Below are 19,172 nucleotides of genomic sequence, written 5' to 3'. Positions count from 1 at the left end.
AAATCTCAGAAAAACCCAACCTGATTCCCTTGAGCAAGCAGCATTTTCAGTCTGGCTATTTCAGCTCGCAGCTCACGGATAAGTTTGACGTTGGCATCCTCATTAATGGTAGGCTTGTTGATGATGTTTTTGGCTCTATTTGCATAGCGAAGAGTACTTAGGGTTTCTCCATAATTGACATCAGCAGGTGAAATGGCTGTGAAGAATGTATTCAAAAAATAATTTACCCAGCACTCCATATTTCATTTAGCACAAAGTTGGTTTGTAATTTAAAAGTCAGATTAACCCCAGGTCATTGGATAGACTAAATATTCATTGCCACAGTAATGAATATGAAAAATTATCTAACATTTCTAGGAAAGAGTGTTCACAATACAAAATAAAGTATCATTTTGCTCTTCTCAAATCTAGAATCAACCACCTAACCAAGTCTAAAATGAGATATGAGACATTCCCCTATAGTTAGGTAGTTTTCCCTGCTGAAAAATGTAAGAAGGTGTTTTAAAGACTATTTGTCATCTCAACATTAAGTAGGAATTTCTGGCAAAGTCTACCATCTGGAAAAAAAAAAAAAAAAAAAACAGAATATGATAAGTTTTGAAAAGGGTCACAAATCAATCCATTCTCTTCTTAAAGCTTGGTTAATCTTACCCACCTCCACCACTACCACTCAACTTTAATTAAGGCTGGGGTGACTATACAAATGCATGTGGGTATACAACCCAGGGTAAATCCCGTGGCTCCATAGTTAGCACATGGCATGAGGCATGGGAAGGGCATGAAGATAGGGGAAGGGAAGAGGAAAGAGAGGAAGAGGGAAGGGAAAGTAGAGTCAGAAGGGAAACAAGTCCTGACTTCTCCCAAGCAATTATCTCCCCTTTCTACATTTGTTCTCTATTCTGCTTCTGTCAGTTATTGGCTGAAATATAGACATAAAGCATATTACTGTTATCACTATTTGTTTTATGCATTGGGTTTTTTTTTCCCCTCCCAATTCTTACTTTTAAATTCCCCATTTACTGCCTTAAATAAAAAAACAAAGTTGGGTTATTTTTACTTTGTGTTCCTATGATTTTTCTCCTATGAAGTGAGTTTCTACCTTATACTTTAAGCAAAGAAAAGCTGAAAAGTCTTCCTGCATGTTATCACAGCTTCCCAAATACAGCAAGGTGACATAACAGCTAATGCTGATACTATAGACTGAGTCACAGCAGGATCATAGGAGGTGATTTTCTTCAAGATAGAAAAACCATTACTTTTTTAAGATGTAAAAGGTGCTATTTCCTAATAAGACACTTTAAAGTTAAATATTTACAGTTAATTCACAGAAAATATTGTATGCTCAGAAAAGTAACTTAAAACGCTTACTGGCAATCATGATAGTTTTAGAGTTTCCTCCAAGGCTATCTTTTAACAACCAAGTCAACACAGAATCCCTGTAAGGCACAAAAACTGGCTTCTTCTTTGCAAGAGTGTTTGCAGCATCCTGAGATAAATCGGCTATGAAAAGGAAGAAAAAAAGGGGAGAAAGGACAATTAGTAAAATTTTTTTTCCTCTACTTTTGCTTCATAAAACCTTGAAGATATTACCTCAGTTTGCAACACAAATGTTACACATGAGGAAAAAGAGGAGGAAAAAGAGGAGGCAGGAGCCATGCGTAAGCATACCTAAGGCAGAAATGACGTTCCCCAGAGTCACGAGGGACTTGTTAATATTTCCCCCTTCCTTTAGCCTAACCCCGGTGGCTCCAGTGGCATCTGCACGCTCACTTCCAGCAAGATCGACCAAGTGGATCTTACTGACGGTTTCACATGGCATTTCGGAATCAAATTTAGCCTGTGGTAAAATAAAAAAGTAAAATTGAAGAGATGCAAAGGGCCCTGATGTTGCTGATGATATAAATTCTAATTATTTTTCACTCCTCACTGAGATCTCTCAGGGCAGATATTTTTCAGTTTTGTTTTATTGGCCTTCATACTGATTATAGAAACTTTCTCACATTTAATCCAGTGCAACAGAAGTTACTGTATATGATTCTTAAACTTTCTGAAGAATCTTTCCATTCTCAACAAAGCCCTGCTGAATCAGGCTGTGGAAAGAACAGAAAATTAGGCACTGAGTGGCACTCAGCAGAGAAATGTAAGTAAACAAACAATAACTTTTATTCTCATCTAGAATCCCAGCCTTCTAAGAACAAAAGCTTTCCAAAATATGATCGATGTAGACAACTACAGAAAAGAGCATTCAACCATTATCGGATGTTAAAACATCTTGTTGCACAAATTATTTTTTTAATGTAAAATCTTAAATACTATGTTCCTTGCTTCTGAATTCTACCAAAATTTTATGTTCATAAAGACTTCTGATCTATGTGTTACATTTTGAACCAAAATGCCCCCCAAATTACCATACTTTTATAGAAATATAAACCTCCTAGAAATAAGAGATGGTGGCCAGGCCCAGCAGCTTATGCCTGTGATCCCAGCACTTTGGGAGGCCAAAGTGGGAGCATCGCTTGAGCCTAGGAATTCAAGACCAGCCTCGGCAACATAGTGAGACATCATCTCTAGAAAAAATTAAAAAAAAAAAAAAAAATTAGCTGGGCGTGGTGTTGTGCACCTGTAGTCCCAACTCCCTGGAAAGCTGAGGTGGGAGATCGCTCGAGCCCAGAAGGTTGAGACTGCAGTGAGCCGTGATCACAACACTGCACTCTAGCCTGGACAACAGAGTGAAATCACGTGTCCAAAAAAAAAAAAAAAAAAAAATTAGAGATGGCCATATGCTAATCAGGCACTAACCAGAAAGCAGGAGAAAAACCAATCAACTTGAGTAAATCAAAAGGAAAGGTCTAACAGAAGATTACGATATGGAGAATTTAAGGCAAGCTGTTCTGACTGACCTTAGAGAATTCATTTTCTTGCTCTTTGATCTCCCTCATTAATAAAATACTGCCTCTTTGTATCTGATGTGTCCAACTGTTAACACAGATGAGGACATCCCTAAGTTCCTAGCATATACTTAGACCCTGACAGGACACTTCATTTTAGCATTCATCTATTCTACTGGCCTCAGTGTTAAAATATTTACCCTCAATAATTTCCACAGATGTTCAAGATGCTCTCAACCTCTTGATCATAATGAATTCTTACATTAGTACTTATAAATATTCGCTGCCCTTTAATATCACTCTAATAATCATAATCAACACAGCAAGGTGAGTGCCATGGAGCGGTAATGAGTAATGCACTGCACTGAGCTACTCACCTTGGCTTCCAGCTGGTCTGACTCACAATCCATTATATCCCACAGAGTTTGCAACAATGAAAACTTTTGCTTAATTAAGCACAGAGCAAGTTGTTTTATGTCTAGAACAGGGTGGAAGCCTGCTAAGTATTTCTTAAGGGTACACATCAGGATATTTCAAATTACTGTGATTGTAACCACAGAGAAACTCAGCACACAGCACATGTTCAACTCTAATTAACAAGAAAATGACAGTCAGTCACCTTTACCTGCTGCTGCTCCTGGTTCAACAATGATCGGTCCTCAGCTGGTGCTAATCAGCAAGTAAAGACCTCAGGGATGGAGCCAGCCAGGCCCGCAGCTGCCCTTACCTGAGTGAACTTGATGGTGAAGATGGCATGAGACCTGCTGCTGACGTCATTCATCCCAGTCGCTGCGGTGGTCCGGTTGATATTACCCGCATCCATAAGTTCTTCTACGTCAGCATAATTCTGTACTAAATGTTTGGATAAATCTGAAAAACAAAAATGGAAGGGGTGAAGAAATCCCCCTAATATATAGAAAATGGAATACAAAATTGCTCTCTATGAAATAATACACAACTCCAAAATCTGCTGACCTGTCTGAAGACCTCACTTGTCTCTCTAGGGCGGTGGTATGTAACACAGACCTGGGAGCTGGGTGGTTGGGTGGCTGGGGTTGAATCCCAGCTCTGCTGCTTACTAGCTGTGGCTTTACATAGTTATGGACAAGCTGCTTCACCTCACTGTGCCTCAGTTACCTCACGTGATCATGTGTACCTACCACATAAGGCCACGGTCCCCAACTTTTTCGGCACCAGAGATCAGTTTCATGGAAGGTCATTTTTCCACGGATGAGGGGTAAGGGGAACAGATTCAGGATGAACTTGTTCCACACCTCAGATCATAAGGCATTAGACATATTCTCATTAGGAGCATGCCACCTAGACCCATCATACGTGCAGTTCAGAATAGAGTTCGTGCTCCTATGAGAATCTAATGCTGCCACTGATCTGACAGGAGGCAGAACTCAGGTACTAATGCTCGCGCCCTGGCTGCTCACCTCCTACTGTGCGGCCCACTTCCTAAGAGGATATGGATCAGTACCAGTCTGCAGCCCAGGAGTTAGGGGCCTCTGACATAAGGTATTTAAGATAAAGGTTAGCTATTATATTATCATCAACCTCATTAACATTAGTCATAGCACATAGAAGAAAAATGTAAAAGCACTGCCTGCATGCAAAACCCAACGGCATTTTTTAAATTGTTGAAAAACATTGTTTCATTGACTTTTTTGGAACGTTCATATGGTTCTAAAGTCAAAGGCTACACAGTTACACTGTGTAAAGGGTCCCTGTCCCTATGCTATAGCTCCCCACTTCCCCTTCTGTCAGGGAACCAAATGTTACATACCCTTCTAGAAATAACCTATACATATACAAGCAATCATATTTATCTATAACTATCTTTTCCCTCTTACATACAAATGGTAGCATACCATAAGCATTAGTTTGCACCCTGCTTTTAAATGGAATAATACATTAAAGAACATTCTATATCAGTTAAGGTGTTTCCTCATTCATTTTTAAGGCTGCAGGGGATTGGATCATATGCATGTACCATGACCAATTTAACCATGGAGACTACAGAAGTTGTCCATATTTTGTTTCCAATTATGAGTAATGCTGCTACAAATAGTCTTGCACATAAGTCTTTTCAAATGCCTGTGAATGTTTATACAGAATAAATTCTTAGAGGTGGAATTTCTAGACAGAAATTTTGATAACTATTGCAAAATTGTTCTCCATATAGGGCAATTTACACCCAGCAGTAGCAAGGTATAAGAGTGCTTGTCTCCCAGCACCCTCCACAATGCTGTCTTATCAGGATTATTTACATCTGCCAAAGATGGATGACAAATGTTACCTCCAAGTATTTTTATTTTGTTTTTCTCTTAGTATGAGTGAGGCTACGCATTCCTTCCTGCATTTAAAAATCATCTGTATTTCCATTTCTATGAACAGCCTAGTCATACATATTCTTTGTTCATTTTTCTACTTGGTTGTTGAATCTGTCCTTACTGATTTATAGGAGTTCTTTATATAGTAGGAAAATAAGTCCTTTGTCTAAAACTTGAATTGAAAATATTTTTCCTATTTTGTAATTAAGCTTTTTACTTCGCTTACAGTGTTTCTGTCAAGCATGATGTTTTATTTTGCTATTCTTTGTTTAACCATTTCTAATTTAACATTGTTTATTTTACAGTTTCTGAGTTTTAAGTTAGGTTTTTAAAAGCCTTCTTTCCTCCAGGTTTCTGGGAAAAAAATTAACTCACGGATTTTTATAGTTATTTTATTATGTAATATTTTTACACTTAAATCTTCAGTCTAGTTACCAATTATCCTGGTGTAAAACTGAGTTGTGGTACCAATTTACTTTTTTTCTCCTCCTAGACAGCTCCTATTGGAGGAAATTACCTCCAATAATTTCCCTAAGGTTTGAATAGCACATTGATTATAAACTAAATTCTCCTAAGTATCTAGGTCAGATTCTGGATGTTTGCCCTGTTTTGTTATTCTGTCTCTTCATACATCAGTTTTATATGTTTTAACATGTGAGAAGACACTTGTCAGAAAACATGAAGGCATGAGTTAGGCTAAAAACTCTTAATACTGATAGCTACACCACATGCCATAGAACAACTACATACTGGCACACTTTGCTTTGGGCATACAAGGCAAAAGTTTAAGTGGAAATTTATTAAAGTACAGATGGGCCGGGCATGGTGGCCCATGCCTGTAATCCCAGTACTTTGGGAGGCCAAGGCGGGTGGATCACGAGGTCAGGAGTTCAAGACCAGCCTGGCCAAGATGGTGAAACACCGTCTCTACCAAAAATACAAGAATTAGCCAGGTACGGTGGCAGACGCCTGTAATCCCAGCTACTCAGGAGGCTGAGGCAGAGAAGTGCTTGAACTCAGGAGGCGGAGCTTGTAGTGAGCCAAGATCACACCACTGCCCTCCAGCCTGGGCGACAGAGTGAGACTCCATCCCAAAAGAAAAAATAAAAAAAAAAATACAGATGGGGTCCTGTTGTATCTCCCAGTAAAAGAAGACAACCAAGACCAGGAAGAACTTTAAACCTGTGACCAGTTCTGTCCTGCATCCACAGAGACACAAATGAAGACCATGAAAGCATGTCTCTATGTGTGATTCCTGCAGGCCAGCCATTCTAAGATGCCTTATACAGAGGAGGTAAGATCAGCTTCATTAAGAGGACAGTTTTAAATCCAGCCGATTCTTAAATAATTAGCAAAGGCCAATTCTGTACTCATCATTGCTTGTGTTATTCCTCACAACTGACTGTGCCACAACTAGCATATCACAACACAGATGCTGAAACCCACAGAGGAAATCCTCCAAACACACTTCCTAAGAGGCAAGAGGTTCAGAATATCTTTATTGTCATATATCACCATTAGGGTCAGTAAAGATACACTGCAAAAATGCAGTGCCATTTAGAGAGACAGATTGCAGGTTTGCTTACCTTACCTTACATTTGGAAAAGAAAATTCCAGAGATTTCTTAAAAACAGAGGAAATCTATTGGTAAGCCTCATAAAATCAGCCAATGGCCAGTGAAGTAGAAATTCACTAACTGAATATCATGTAGTGACAGTTCATGTCATTCTTACTCTAACAAAATTCCAAAATTAAAATTAAATAAATTTTTAAAACCTCACCATTATGCTGTATTTTTTCTTTGAAAGTATTTTTACATAGATTGCAAAACGAATATGGCTGTGAAATATCTACTCTTACCCTCAACATAAGGGCCTTCTTTGGGATGCTCACGGACTCTCAAATTGAAGGTTTTAGATGACTTCCGCCGAAGTAGATCTCTCACACGTTCGTTATAAATTTCTAAGTAGCTAAAAATTTTAAATAAAATTGAATTCAGAAAAATGATTTCAGACATTAATATAAGTAACAACACATAACAGCAGCAACCTGCTAACATAAATAGCAACAGCAGCAGTTACCATTTATGAGTGGTGACTATGTATCAGGTACGATGAGTCCTCACTTAAGGTCACTGACAGGTTCTTGGAAAGTGCAACTTTAAGGGAAAGGATATACAGTGGGTCCTCAAATAACATTGCTTCCTTCAACATCGTGAAGCTATAATGTTGATAAGAAATGTTGTTTCACTTAAAGTCACGATTTCTAAGAACGTATCAAGAAATGACATTAGGCCAGGGGTGGTGGCTCACGCCTGTAATCCTAACAGTTTGGGAGGCCGAGGCAGATGGATCACTTGAGGTCAGAAGTCCAGCCTGACCAACATGGTGAAACCCCATTCCTACTAAAAATACAAAAATTAGCCGGGCATAGTAATGGATGCCTGTAATCCAAGCTACTTGGGAGGCTGAGGCAGGAGAATCACTTGAACCTGGGAGGTGGAGGTTGCAATGAGCCAAGAGTATGCCACTGTACTCCAGCCTGGGCGACAGAGTGAGACTCCATCTCAAAAAAAAAAAGGAAGTGATGTTAAGTAAGGACTTACTGTACCATGCTAAGCACTAGACATGGATTATTTCATTGAATTCCTACAATACACAGAGATAAGTACCACTACTATCCTCATTCTATAGGTTAGGCAAGGGAGGTTTAGTGTGATTCAAATAACTTGTCCAAGACCACACAGCAGTCAAGTAGGTGTAAAAACCCTATATTGCCATATCTGGGTCTGCCTTTGAAACTACCAAAGAGACTGGCTTCCCTCATAGGTTTAATTTCAAGGAGGAAAAAGCACCTCAACCACTCAGATTTTCTCATAGGTTAGATTTATAGTGATCCAGCCAAGATAAAGAATAATATAAACCTTACTAAACTAAAAGAATGAGGCAAGTAATGGGGCATACACTTAAAAGTCAGCAGCTCACTCCATTTGAGATGAACATCCCACATTAGTTTCTGACCAAGCTGTTATTTCTACCAGCTCCCAAATCCTTATCCAAACTGTACCCAAGAAAATCACTAAAAACTTACGCATTTTATGCTTTATCCCCAAACCATGATCACAGGAGGGGAAAAGGGAAGACTTTTTCTTTAGGAATCTAAAGACCTTATCCATTTCCAGCACCTAAATGCAAGCCAACCAGCATTGACTCTAATCAAGCTCATACTCGGTTACTCAGGCCACAGGCCCTACCTGACTTCAGTTCGAAAAGAAGCTTCATCCCATCTGGTGGTTTCATTTATCCGACTGAAGAGCCCTTCACAGATCCGAGGTATTAAGCCAGAATCTCCCTGCAATGGGAAGGACTAATGTCACAGCTGTCACTCAAAATAAAAGCAACTGATGATTGAATCTGCAATTTGCTGGTGCGAACTTAGACTCAAGTGGCCTATATGCCAACCCCTGGCCTACCACGGCCCACGCCATATACCCCCTCCAGGGCTGCTTTCTACTCTATGAAATGAGATGATTGAGGCTTCTGATTTATACATGCTGGGACTCTGATAATATATGGTCATCAGTTGCTAGTTAAATCATGGCTTATGAACAAGGAAACTTAATCTCTAACATTTAAATAAGACAGTCTATAACTGTACAATAAATGTTAAAAATATATGCTCAAATGACCAAGGTAGGTGAAATACACACCAGGCAAAAAAAGAAACACCAAGAAAAACTTAGTAATCTCCATGGCAGTTAATAATTATCTTAAAAACTTAGGTAACAAGACCACATTAAAATCCATGCTTGCCAGGTGCAGTGGCTCAGCCTTTAATCCCAGCACTTTGGGAGGCCGAGGTGGGTGGATCACCTGAGATCAGGAGTTTGAGACCAGCCTGGCCAACATGGTGAAACCGTGTCTCTACTAAAAATACAAATATTAGCCAGGTGTAGTGGCACATGCCTGTAATCCCAGCTACTGGGTAGGCTGAGGCAGGAGAATCGCTTGAACCTAGGAGGCGGAGGTTGCGCCATTGCATTCCAGCCTAGGCAACAAGAGCAAAAATCCATTTAAAAAAAAAAAAAACACCACATGCTATGTCCCTACTTTGATAGCTAACCCCTACCATAGCCTTCCTCGATGGAAAATTTTAATATACCATATTATTTATACAATGTGGGTGTAACATTCAATAATATTTATGTTTCAGTCAGCCTTAAAAAGCTGATGAACCTCAGAATATAGTAAAAATCAGGCAAAATGATCTTGCTAGGAAACCAAGGCAGAGCATCAATGCTTTCTTGTCATGCTCCCTCCCTACCTTCACTCAACCCCCATGCCCAAAAACTAGAAGACGGCATGACTGTATTCAGAGATTGTTTTTACTTTGTACCATTAAATCAGTACTAATTCTTAACAAGGAAAAATGAGTCTTACATCATATTTTTGGTTCTTACTTTAAAATAAAGAAAGGATACCCAAGCAGCACTCAACTATAAGATCAGAGAAAAACACTTGTAATCGGTGAGTGCTTTATAAATGTTTGACTTACATAAAATAGTTACTAGGGAATCAACATACAAATTTCACTTTTAGAAGTTTATTTTTTTTCCCAAAGACACAGTAGGAAAGGAGGAACTGAGAAGTAATGATAAAAGGAAATGTGAAACTCTCGAAATTAGCTGTTTGGTCCTCTCGTTTGTTCTTCCCTTTTCAGACTGAGGACTTGCCGAACAACACTGACTGACTTCTTGTGTAAAGGAAAAGCCTGGATGTAAGCAGTGAGGTTACATGTCCTGAAATAATTTATTCTGGAAAGTTCTGTTTTCTAACACATGACTTCCATGAACCTCCAAACCTTCAGCATTAAAGACACCACATGTCTGCCAGCAGGAAACCTTCAATCATCTTCCACTAGTGTCTCTACATCTTGACCATGCCACAGGTTTGGCAGGCAATGAACAGAGCTTTCATTAAGAAATAAGAAAAAAAAAAAAAAAAAAAAAAACAGGCCAGGCACAGCGGCTCACACCTGTAATCCCAGCACTTTGGGAGGCCGACGCGGGTGGATCATCCAAGGTCAGGAGCTTGAGACCAGCCTGGCCAACATGGTGAAACCCCATCTCCACTAAAAATACAAAATTAGCCAGGCGTGATGATGCGCACCTGTCATCTATTTGGGAGGCTGAGGCAGAAGAATCACTTGAAACCAGGAGGCAGAGCTTGCAATGAGCCGAGATCGCACCACTGCACTCCAGCCTGGGCGACAGAGTGAGACTCCATCTCAAAAAAAAAAAAAAAAGAAAACAGAAGAATGATCTAAATCTGGAGAAAACACAGAACAAGAAAGTTCTTGCAATAATTCCTAGTTTTTACTCCTCTGTATTTTGGGGCAAGTATAACATTAATATCAGTTAACTTACATAGCTTATAAAACTGCATACGGTGTGTTTATAAATATGTAAACTCTATATAAACTATATAATTCTAACTTTTTAATGTATTTTCAGGATTTATGTAGTACCTTTCTATCAAAGAGTTAGAATTTTTTTTACATTTTACTTGGGGAAAAATGTTTTGAATAATTTTAAAAAGAACAGACTTCAGTAATTTTATTCAAACGGTTGTGTTGGCAGAAAAGAAGAATAAATTACTCATGGGCCCAATACACTTTTTTGATAAGATTATAAGGCCTTTAAAAACAGAAAATGAACAGGGACTTGCATCCATTATTCATGCTTATATACTTAAAATTATTTCTAATTTAAACTCTCTCAAAGGAAATTTAGTCCAACTTATTACTGAGTTTTATCTTATTACTAAAGAATAATCAGAACATGAAAAGTTAGTACAGACCAAATAGATAAAAGAGATCATTCTACCAGTGCAGAGAAAGATAATGAGAAATTTCCTTCCCACACAGTATAAACAACGTACAGAATTTCCCATCATAGTGTATGACTTTCCAGATCCAGTTTGCCCATATGCAAAGACACAAGCATTATAACCTTCAAATGCAGACTTCACGACGTCTGTGCCGAGGGTTTTGAAAACCTGAAAGCCAAAAAGAACATACAAAAGACACAATTAGCATAGATTTTAATAAAATCCCCTTCAGTGCTGACAATGTTCTTGAATGATACTTTCAGCTCTTAAGAATTAGACCATATAAATAAATCACTGCAGAACCATTTACAACAATATATGTATATACCACAGTTTTCAATCAAAGACAAACTTTTTAAGCAAACAAAAAGCAGCCCCATCCTCTTTCCTACTTAAGTTTACCAAAAAATATCCTGAAGTATAAAAATGTAAACAAGGCAAAGTGACAATCATGTTTAGAAGCAAAGACTATTTTAAAGCATCATGATTAGCCATTCACAATTATATAAATATATAAAGCTATTCATTCCATCAGAGCTTCCAGAAACAAAATATTCAAAACCTGAAGGTCACAGCAGACAGAAATTCCTGCCCAAGCTAAGCCAAATCAATGCCTTCATTTTAAGGGTTCAGCTACTCATCAAAATCAACCTCTGCAGGTGCTCATGGAGCTGAGTGACAGGTGGGTACAGATGAGGCTGGGGTGGCTGGGCTCCCCCACGTCAGTGTCCAGGTGCTTTTTCCTATTTGGACATTTGCCCAGGATGGAAAAGGCAGGGAGACAAGCTGTGTGGGGCCAGGGTGGGGGTCACACCTACAATGGCCTGAGTCCACGTCCAACATTCCACATAATTACAATTTGGATAGTGAAAGGAGATGAAGTACAAATGCTTCACCCAGATAACTGATGGTAAATGAAGGAAATCAAGGTTCAAAATCTTCTTAGTTATAGCCAGCTGGAAAGAGACAACCAAAGTTTTCATGTAGTCTCCTGTCCTCTCAGCCCAGCACACTAAGGGCAGATAAAGCATCTCCCTGCTTCAAAAGGTAGGCACAACAGCCGCTGAGGAGATGCCAAACAGGGAAGCTCACTCAGCTTCAGGTGAAGGGCTCCTCTGTGGTGTCACCACCATCCAAGGTGGGGCCTCAGCATCCCTACAAAAGCATTCAGTCTACAAGTGACACCACATCAGCCAACTCATAGGACCCAGACGGATCAACCAAAGAGTCATCACCAGCTACTGCCAAACCAAGAGCAGCAGGTCCCAAACTTTGCAGCACATTACAACCGCTTGGGAAGCCTGGAAAAGTCCAATGGCCAGGCCGGTAACCCAGCCCAATTAAGTATGAATCTAAGGGAGTGTGAACCTAGGAATCCATTCTTCTAAACTCCCTATGTGATTTCAAAGCATGGCAACATTTGAGGAGTGACCTAGAGCACTCACATCTGCCAGTCAGTGCAGGCAGTACAGGGACCCTGCGTGGAAGCCAGATTCCCATTAGGATGTGCACGTGGCCCACATCAGTGCGGACATATGGAGACAACACCCCTCTGGCCACAAGACCCACACCCTAGACTGGGCCGATAAACCTGTCCATCTGCATCTCAGCTCCACCTCAACCATCCCTGCTGATAACACAGCCTGTCATCCAAGGACAAGATGAAAATACAGCCAACTGGACCTCAGCTGTCTTTAGATCCATCTTCCCACTGACTTCTACAGATTTTGTTTCCTCAGCCTCATCAGTAAAAGATTTCAACAAACTGTCATTTCAATTGAGTCCTTTCCACAAATTGCCAGTCTCACTCATTCTGAGTTAATTCTTAACCATTTTAGCTTTAAGAGCTGACAGTTTTCGATCTTGCTCTCAAATTCTGATGACTTACTCAAGTCTCAACCATAATGGCAGCTCACATTTACTCCGGCCTTTCTAAACCCTTTCGTGTGTTCATGTATAATTCTCATCAAAACACTACAGGGTGAGTAGTGTTACAAGACCCATTTTTCAGATGAGGAGGCTGAAGGGGGAGAGGCCAGGTAACTGGACACACACCAGGGAGTGCCAGAGCTGGGACTGCACCCAGGACTTTATCACTGTGATGTGTCCTCTTCCCACACCCTCAAAAGCAACAACCAGGTCCCAATCCTACCTTGAAGGGCCCCTCCCTGATCTTCTCTTAAGAAGCAAAAGTCAGGAACCCCAGGGACACTCAGGACTCCAGACCACCAGTTGGAGTCTTATTTTCACCAATGTATATGGAATATGAGTAAAAACTAAATATTTCCCCAATTCTCTCAGATTAAACAAAACACAAAAGGCAAATATCATTTTTTTTATGAATTCACTAGTAAGGAAAAAAGTCATCTAAACACTTCTCAATAAAGAAGGATCTTTTCGCATAGTTTGGCCTGGGACTAAACCAAAGTCATGGAAAATATCACATTTAAACCAAACCCAAAGGTTTTCAGAATAAAACTATTCCCTAGGGTTAAAATCTATGCCTACCACTTTGATATTACTTCATTGCCCAGAAAGTTAACGCAGGCGGTTTTCCAATTCAGTGGATCAGCGGGGTTTGGTTTGGGGGAGACATGACTGCAAACAGGTCTAGAAAATCCAGGTCTGGAGGCGCAGAGACCCTGGGCTGGCTCAGTCTCAGCCTCACTCTCAGTGGGTCTCAAAAAACCCACCCAAACTTGGTGCCATGATCTGGAAAAGCAGCCGGCACTGCCTGCATCTCTCCAGGGGTCTTGGCAAGGAAATCAAGATACCCCCATCACAGCTCCCACAGAGGATGCACCAAGCACCGCCCCCACAACCAAGGTAGGAAAGAGGGCCTGCTTTATGAGACTGACAACCACTCTTCCCTGCTGGCATCAGAATCTGGCTGGCCTGGTTACCTGAAACCCACCTTGCTGCCTGTCAGAGCACAGACTTGAAAGCTGATTTCCTGAGTAATCCAAGGCATCACTGGGGCCTCACTTGAGGGGAACTGCCCACAAGAGGGCACTGTTAAAACAAAGACGCACTCATTGGGCATGTCAACTGGGAAACGTTAGGTTTCAAGTTTCTCCTGGGTTGAATTAAGGAACAGGTTGTGTGAGATCAAAGCCTCCCTTTGGAGTTTTGAAGAACCATTAAGAAAAGCAGACCTTGTTTAATGGTCTTTAATTCATATGACGGTAGATTTAAGTTGCTCATTGATTTTTTTCTAATTCTAAAATTAATTTGGGAGAAAAAATATTAATGGTCATCTTACTTGGTATTTGTTCAAGGTTAAGGGAAACTTGAACTATAGTAGTAGACATGATATATTTTCTCAATAGGCCTTTATATTCAAATCACACACACACACACACACACACACACACACACACACCACACACCATGCTACACTCGCATCTTCCCCTATTTATAGCAGGGATGCGACCTGCCAGCCATTTCCTGTGCCTGATCTATCTGTCATCGAGAACACACCACTCCTTCTCATCCACATCCTTAAGACCTTCCAGTGGCATCTCCAGCACCCTGTACAACAGCCCCACGGTCCAACTCTGCTACTATTAAAAGTCAATTAGGTCTACAAACCTGAGCAAGTTCCTTAAGCTTACTGAATCTCTTCAACAAAGAAAAGTAGAGTTAAAATTTAACACATTTGATTCCTGTGAGGATTAAACAAGATAGCACATATGAACACAAGCAGAGTCTCTGACACCAATAGAAGTTCAACCGACATCAGTTTCTTTCCTCTCCCAGGCCTTCTTTCAGACCAGGCACCACCTCTCTCTGTGAAGCTCCCATTCTCATCACTGCTATTCCTTCCTACTTTTTCCTAATTTTTTAAGAGACAGGGTCTCGCTATGTTGCCCAGGCTGGACTTGTCCTGGCCTCAAGCAATCCTCCCACCTCAGCTCCCCAAGTAGCTGGGACTACAAGGGCGCAACGCTGCACCCAGCTCCTGTTTTTCCCAGATGTTTGATTCAGTATCTTCTGGATACAGTCGCTCCAGTCCTCCAACTTTAACATTTACATTGTCTCAGAAAGCCAACTTCCTCCACAAACCATTTACAAACGGACTACATTTCTCAAATGTTAAGGTGCACACAGAGAACTGGGGATCTTGCTAAAAACAATTCGGATCTAATTCAGTAGGTCTTGGAATAGGTCCTGAGATTTCACATTTCTAACAAGTTCCCAGGCAGTACTGATGATTCTGGTGCATGGACACATTTCAAGCTGCAAGAAACAAGTACTTTTAGTGGCTGGCAAGATGGCCAAATAGGAACAGCTTTGGTCTGCAGCTCCCGGTGAGATCAATGCAGAAGGCAGGTGATGTCTGGATTTTCAATTGAGGCACCGGCTGGCTCATCTCACTGGGACTGGTTAGACAGTGGGTGCAGCCCACGGAGGGTGAACAGATGCAGGGTTGAAAATAGCCATACCCAGAAAGTGCAAGTGGTAGGAGAACTCCCTCCCCTCGCCAAGGGAAGCCATGAGGGACTGTGCCATGAAGAACAGTGCATTCCGGCCCAAATATTATGCTTTTCCCACGGTCTTCACAACTCGCAGACCAGGAGATTCCTTCGAGTGCCTACACCACCAGGGTCCTGCGTTTCAAGGACAAAAGTGGGCAGCTGTTTGGGCAGACACCAAGCTAGCTGCAGGGGTTTATTTATTTATTTTTTTCACACCCCAGTGGTGCCTGGAACACCAGAGAGACAGAACTACTCACTCCTGTGGAAAGGAACTTGAAGCCAGGGAGCCAAGTGGTCTAGCTCAGTGGATCCCATCCCCACAGAGCCCAGAAAACAAAGATCCACTGGCTTGAAATTCTCGCTGCCAGCAGCGCAGTCTGAAGTGGACCTGGGATGTTCGAGCTTAGTGGGTGTTAGGGCACCCACCATTACTGAGGCTTGAGTAGGCGGTTTGTCCCTCACCGTGTAAACAAAGTTGCCAGGAAGTTCGAGCTGAGCGGAGCCCACCAGAGCTTGGCAAAGCCCCTGTAGCCCCTTTGTCCCTTGGCAAAGCCCTGTAGATTTCTCCTCACTGGGAAGGGCATCTCTGAAAGAAAGGCAGCAGCCCAGTCAGGGGCTTATAGATAAAACTCCCATTTTCCTGGGACAGAGCACCTGGGGGAAAGGGTGGCTGTGGGCACAGCTTCAGCAGACTTAAACGTTCCTACCTGCCAGGTCTGAAGAGACCAGAGGATCTCCCAGCACAGCGCTCGCGCTCTGCTAAGGGACAGACTGCCTCCTCAGGTGGGTCCCTGACCCCCATGCCTCCTGACACCTCCCAGCAGGGGCTGACAGACGCCTCATACAGGAGAGCTCCGGTTGGCATCTGGTGGGTGCCCCTCTGGGACAAAGCTTCCAGAGGAAGGAACAGGCAGCAACCTTTGCTGTTCTGCAGCCTCCGCTGGTGATACCCAGGCAAACAGGGTCTGGAGTGGAACTCCAGGAAACTCCAGGAGACCTGCAGTAGAGGGGCCTGACTGTTAGAAGGAAAACAAACAGAAAGGAATAGCATCAACATCAAAAAAAGGACATCCACACAAAGGTCACCAACATCAAAGACCAAAGGTAGATAAATCCACAAAGATGAGGAAAAACCAGTGCAAAAAGGCTGAAAATTCAAAAAACCAGAATGCTGCTTCTCCTCCAAAGAATTACAACTCCTTGCCAGCAAGGAAACAAAACTGGATGGAGAATGAGTTTGATGAATTGACAGAAGCAGGCTTCAGAAGGTGGGAAAACAAACTCCTCTGAGCTAAGGAAGTGTGTTCTAACCCAATGCAAGGAAGCTAAGAACCTTGAAAAAGGGTTAGACGAATTGCTAACTAGAATAACCAGTTTTGAGAAGAACACAAAAGACCTGATGGAACTCAAAAACACAGCACAAGAACTTCATAAATGGGTATTAATAGCCAAACAGATCAAGCAGAAGAAAGGATATCAGAGATTGAAGATCAACTTAATGAAATAAAGCATGAAGACAAGATTAGAGAAAAAAGAATGAAAAGGAATGAATGGAGCCCCCAAGAAATATGGGACTATGTGAAAAGACCAAACCTACGTTTGATTGGTGTACCTCAAAGTGATGGGGAGAATGGAACCAAGTTGAAAAACATTCGTCAGGCTATTATCCAGGAGAACTTCCCCAACCTAGCAAGACAGGCCAACATTCAAATTCAGGAAATACAGAGAACACCACAAAGATACTCCTCAAGTAGAGCAAAACTCAAGACACATAATCGGCAGATTCACCAAGGTAGAAATGAAGGAAAAAATGTTAAGGGCAGCCAGAGAGAAATGTCGGGTTACCCACAAAGGGAAGCCCATCAGACTAACAGTGAATCTCTCAGCAGAAATCCTACAAGCCAGAAGAGAGTGGGGGCCAATATTCAACATCCTTAAAGAAAAGAATTTTCAACCCAGAATTTCATATCCAGCCAAACTAACCTTCCTAAGCAAAGGAGAAATAAAATCCTTTATAGACAAGCAAATGCTGAGAGATTTTGCCACCACTAGGCCTGCCTTACAAGAGCTCCTGAAGCACTAAATATGGAAAGGAAAAACTGGTACCAGCCACTGCAAAAACATACAAAATTGTACAGACCATCGATACTGTGAAGAAACTGCATCAACTAATGGGCAAAATAACCAGCTACCATCATAATGACAGGATCAAATACACACATAACAATATTAACCTTATATATAAAAGGGCTAAATGTCCCAATTAAAAGACACAGACTGGCATTTTTAATTAGATAAAGAGTCAAGACCCATTTGTGTGCTGTATTCAGGAGACCCATCTCATGTGCAAAGACACACAAAGGCTCAAAATAAAGGAAGAGAAGAATATTTACCAAGCAAATGGAAAGCAAAAAAAAAGCAGGGGTTTCAATCGTAGTCTCTAATAAAATAGACTTTAAGTCAACAAAGATCAAAAATTAAAAAGAAGGGCGTTACACAATGGTAAACGGATTAATGCAACAAGAAGAGCTAACTATCCTAAATAGATATGCACCCAATACAGGAGCACCCAGATTCATAAAGCAAGTTCTTAGAGACCTACAAAGAGAATTAGACTCCCACACAATAATAGTGGGAGACTTTAACACCCCACTGTCAATATTAGACAGACCAACAAGACAGAAAATTAACAAGGATATTCAGGACTTGAACTCATCTCTGGACCAAACGGGACTAATAGAAATCTACAGAACTCTCCACCCCAAATCAACAGAACATACATTCTTCTTTGCACCACATCACATTTACTCTAAAATTGACCACATAATTGGAAGTAAAACACTCCTCAGCAAATGCAAAAGAATGGAAATCATAACAGACAGTCTCTCAGATCACACTGCAATCAAATTAGAACTCAGGATTGAGAAACTCACTCAAAACTTCATTACATGGAAATTGAACACTCCATCACATAAACAGAACCAATGACAAAAACCACATGATTATCTCAATAGATGCAGAAAAGGCCTTCGACAAAATTCAACACCCCTTCATACTAAAAACTCTCAATAAACTAGGTCTTGATGGACGGGATCTCAAAATAATAAGAGCTGTTTATGACAAACCCACAGCCAATATCATACTGAATGGGCAAAAGCTGGAAGCATTCCCTTTGAAAACCGGCACAAGACAAGGATGGCCTCTCTCACCACTCCTATTCAACATAGTGTTAGAAGTTCTGGCCTGGGCAATCAGGCAGGAGAAAGAAAGAAAGAAAGGGTATTCAATTAGGAAAACAGGAAGTCAAATTGTCCCTGTTTGTAGATGACAATGACTGTATATTTAGAAAACCCCATCATCTCCGCCCAAAATCTCCTTAAGCTGATAAGCAACTTCAGCAAACTCTCAGGATACAAAATCAATGTGCAAAAATCACAAGCATTCCTATACACAAATAACAGACAAACAGAGAGCCAAATCATGAGTGAACTCCCATTCACAATTGCTACAAAGAGAATACAATACCTAGGAATCCAACTTACAAGGGATATGAAGGACCTCTTCAAGGAGAAGTACAAACCA

At 41.0% G+C, this 19,172-nt stretch overlaps 1 protein-coding gene across 4 annotated transcripts in view; it reads right to left on the bottom strand.

Moving 5' to 3' along the window:
• Positions 1 to 19,172, bottom strand: part of KIF16B (kinesin family member 16B) — a 311,606-nt gene that overhangs the window by 241,838 nt on the left and 50,596 nt on the right. For all 4 annotated transcript variants that reach the window (XM_023217818.2, XM_023217819.2, XM_031934693.1 and 1 more), the window contains 7 exons: positions 11,164 to 11,280; positions 8,478 to 8,575; positions 7,085 to 7,194; positions 3,616 to 3,758; positions 1,669 to 1,837; positions 1,369 to 1,500; positions 21 to 196 (listed from right to left, as the gene is read on the bottom strand). In XM_023217818.2, coding sequence (XP_023073586.1) covers positions 21 to 196; positions 1,369 to 1,500; positions 1,669 to 1,837; positions 3,616 to 3,758; positions 7,085 to 7,194; positions 8,478 to 8,575; positions 11,164 to 11,280 — 945 coding nt within the window. The remainder of the gene's footprint in view (positions 1 to 20; positions 197 to 1,368; positions 1,501 to 1,668; positions 1,838 to 3,615; positions 3,759 to 7,084; positions 7,195 to 8,477; positions 8,576 to 11,163; positions 11,281 to 19,172) is intronic.

This window comes from Piliocolobus tephrosceles, chromosome 20 (genome assembly GCF_002776525.5).
Source record: "Piliocolobus tephrosceles isolate RC106 chromosome 20, ASM277652v3, whole genome shotgun sequence".
Classification (NCBI taxonomy): Eukaryota; Metazoa; Chordata; class Mammalia; order Primates; family Cercopithecidae; genus Piliocolobus; species Piliocolobus tephrosceles.
Note: the sequence above shows the minus strand (reverse complement) of the source record. Positions and strands in the feature narration are given on the sequence as shown.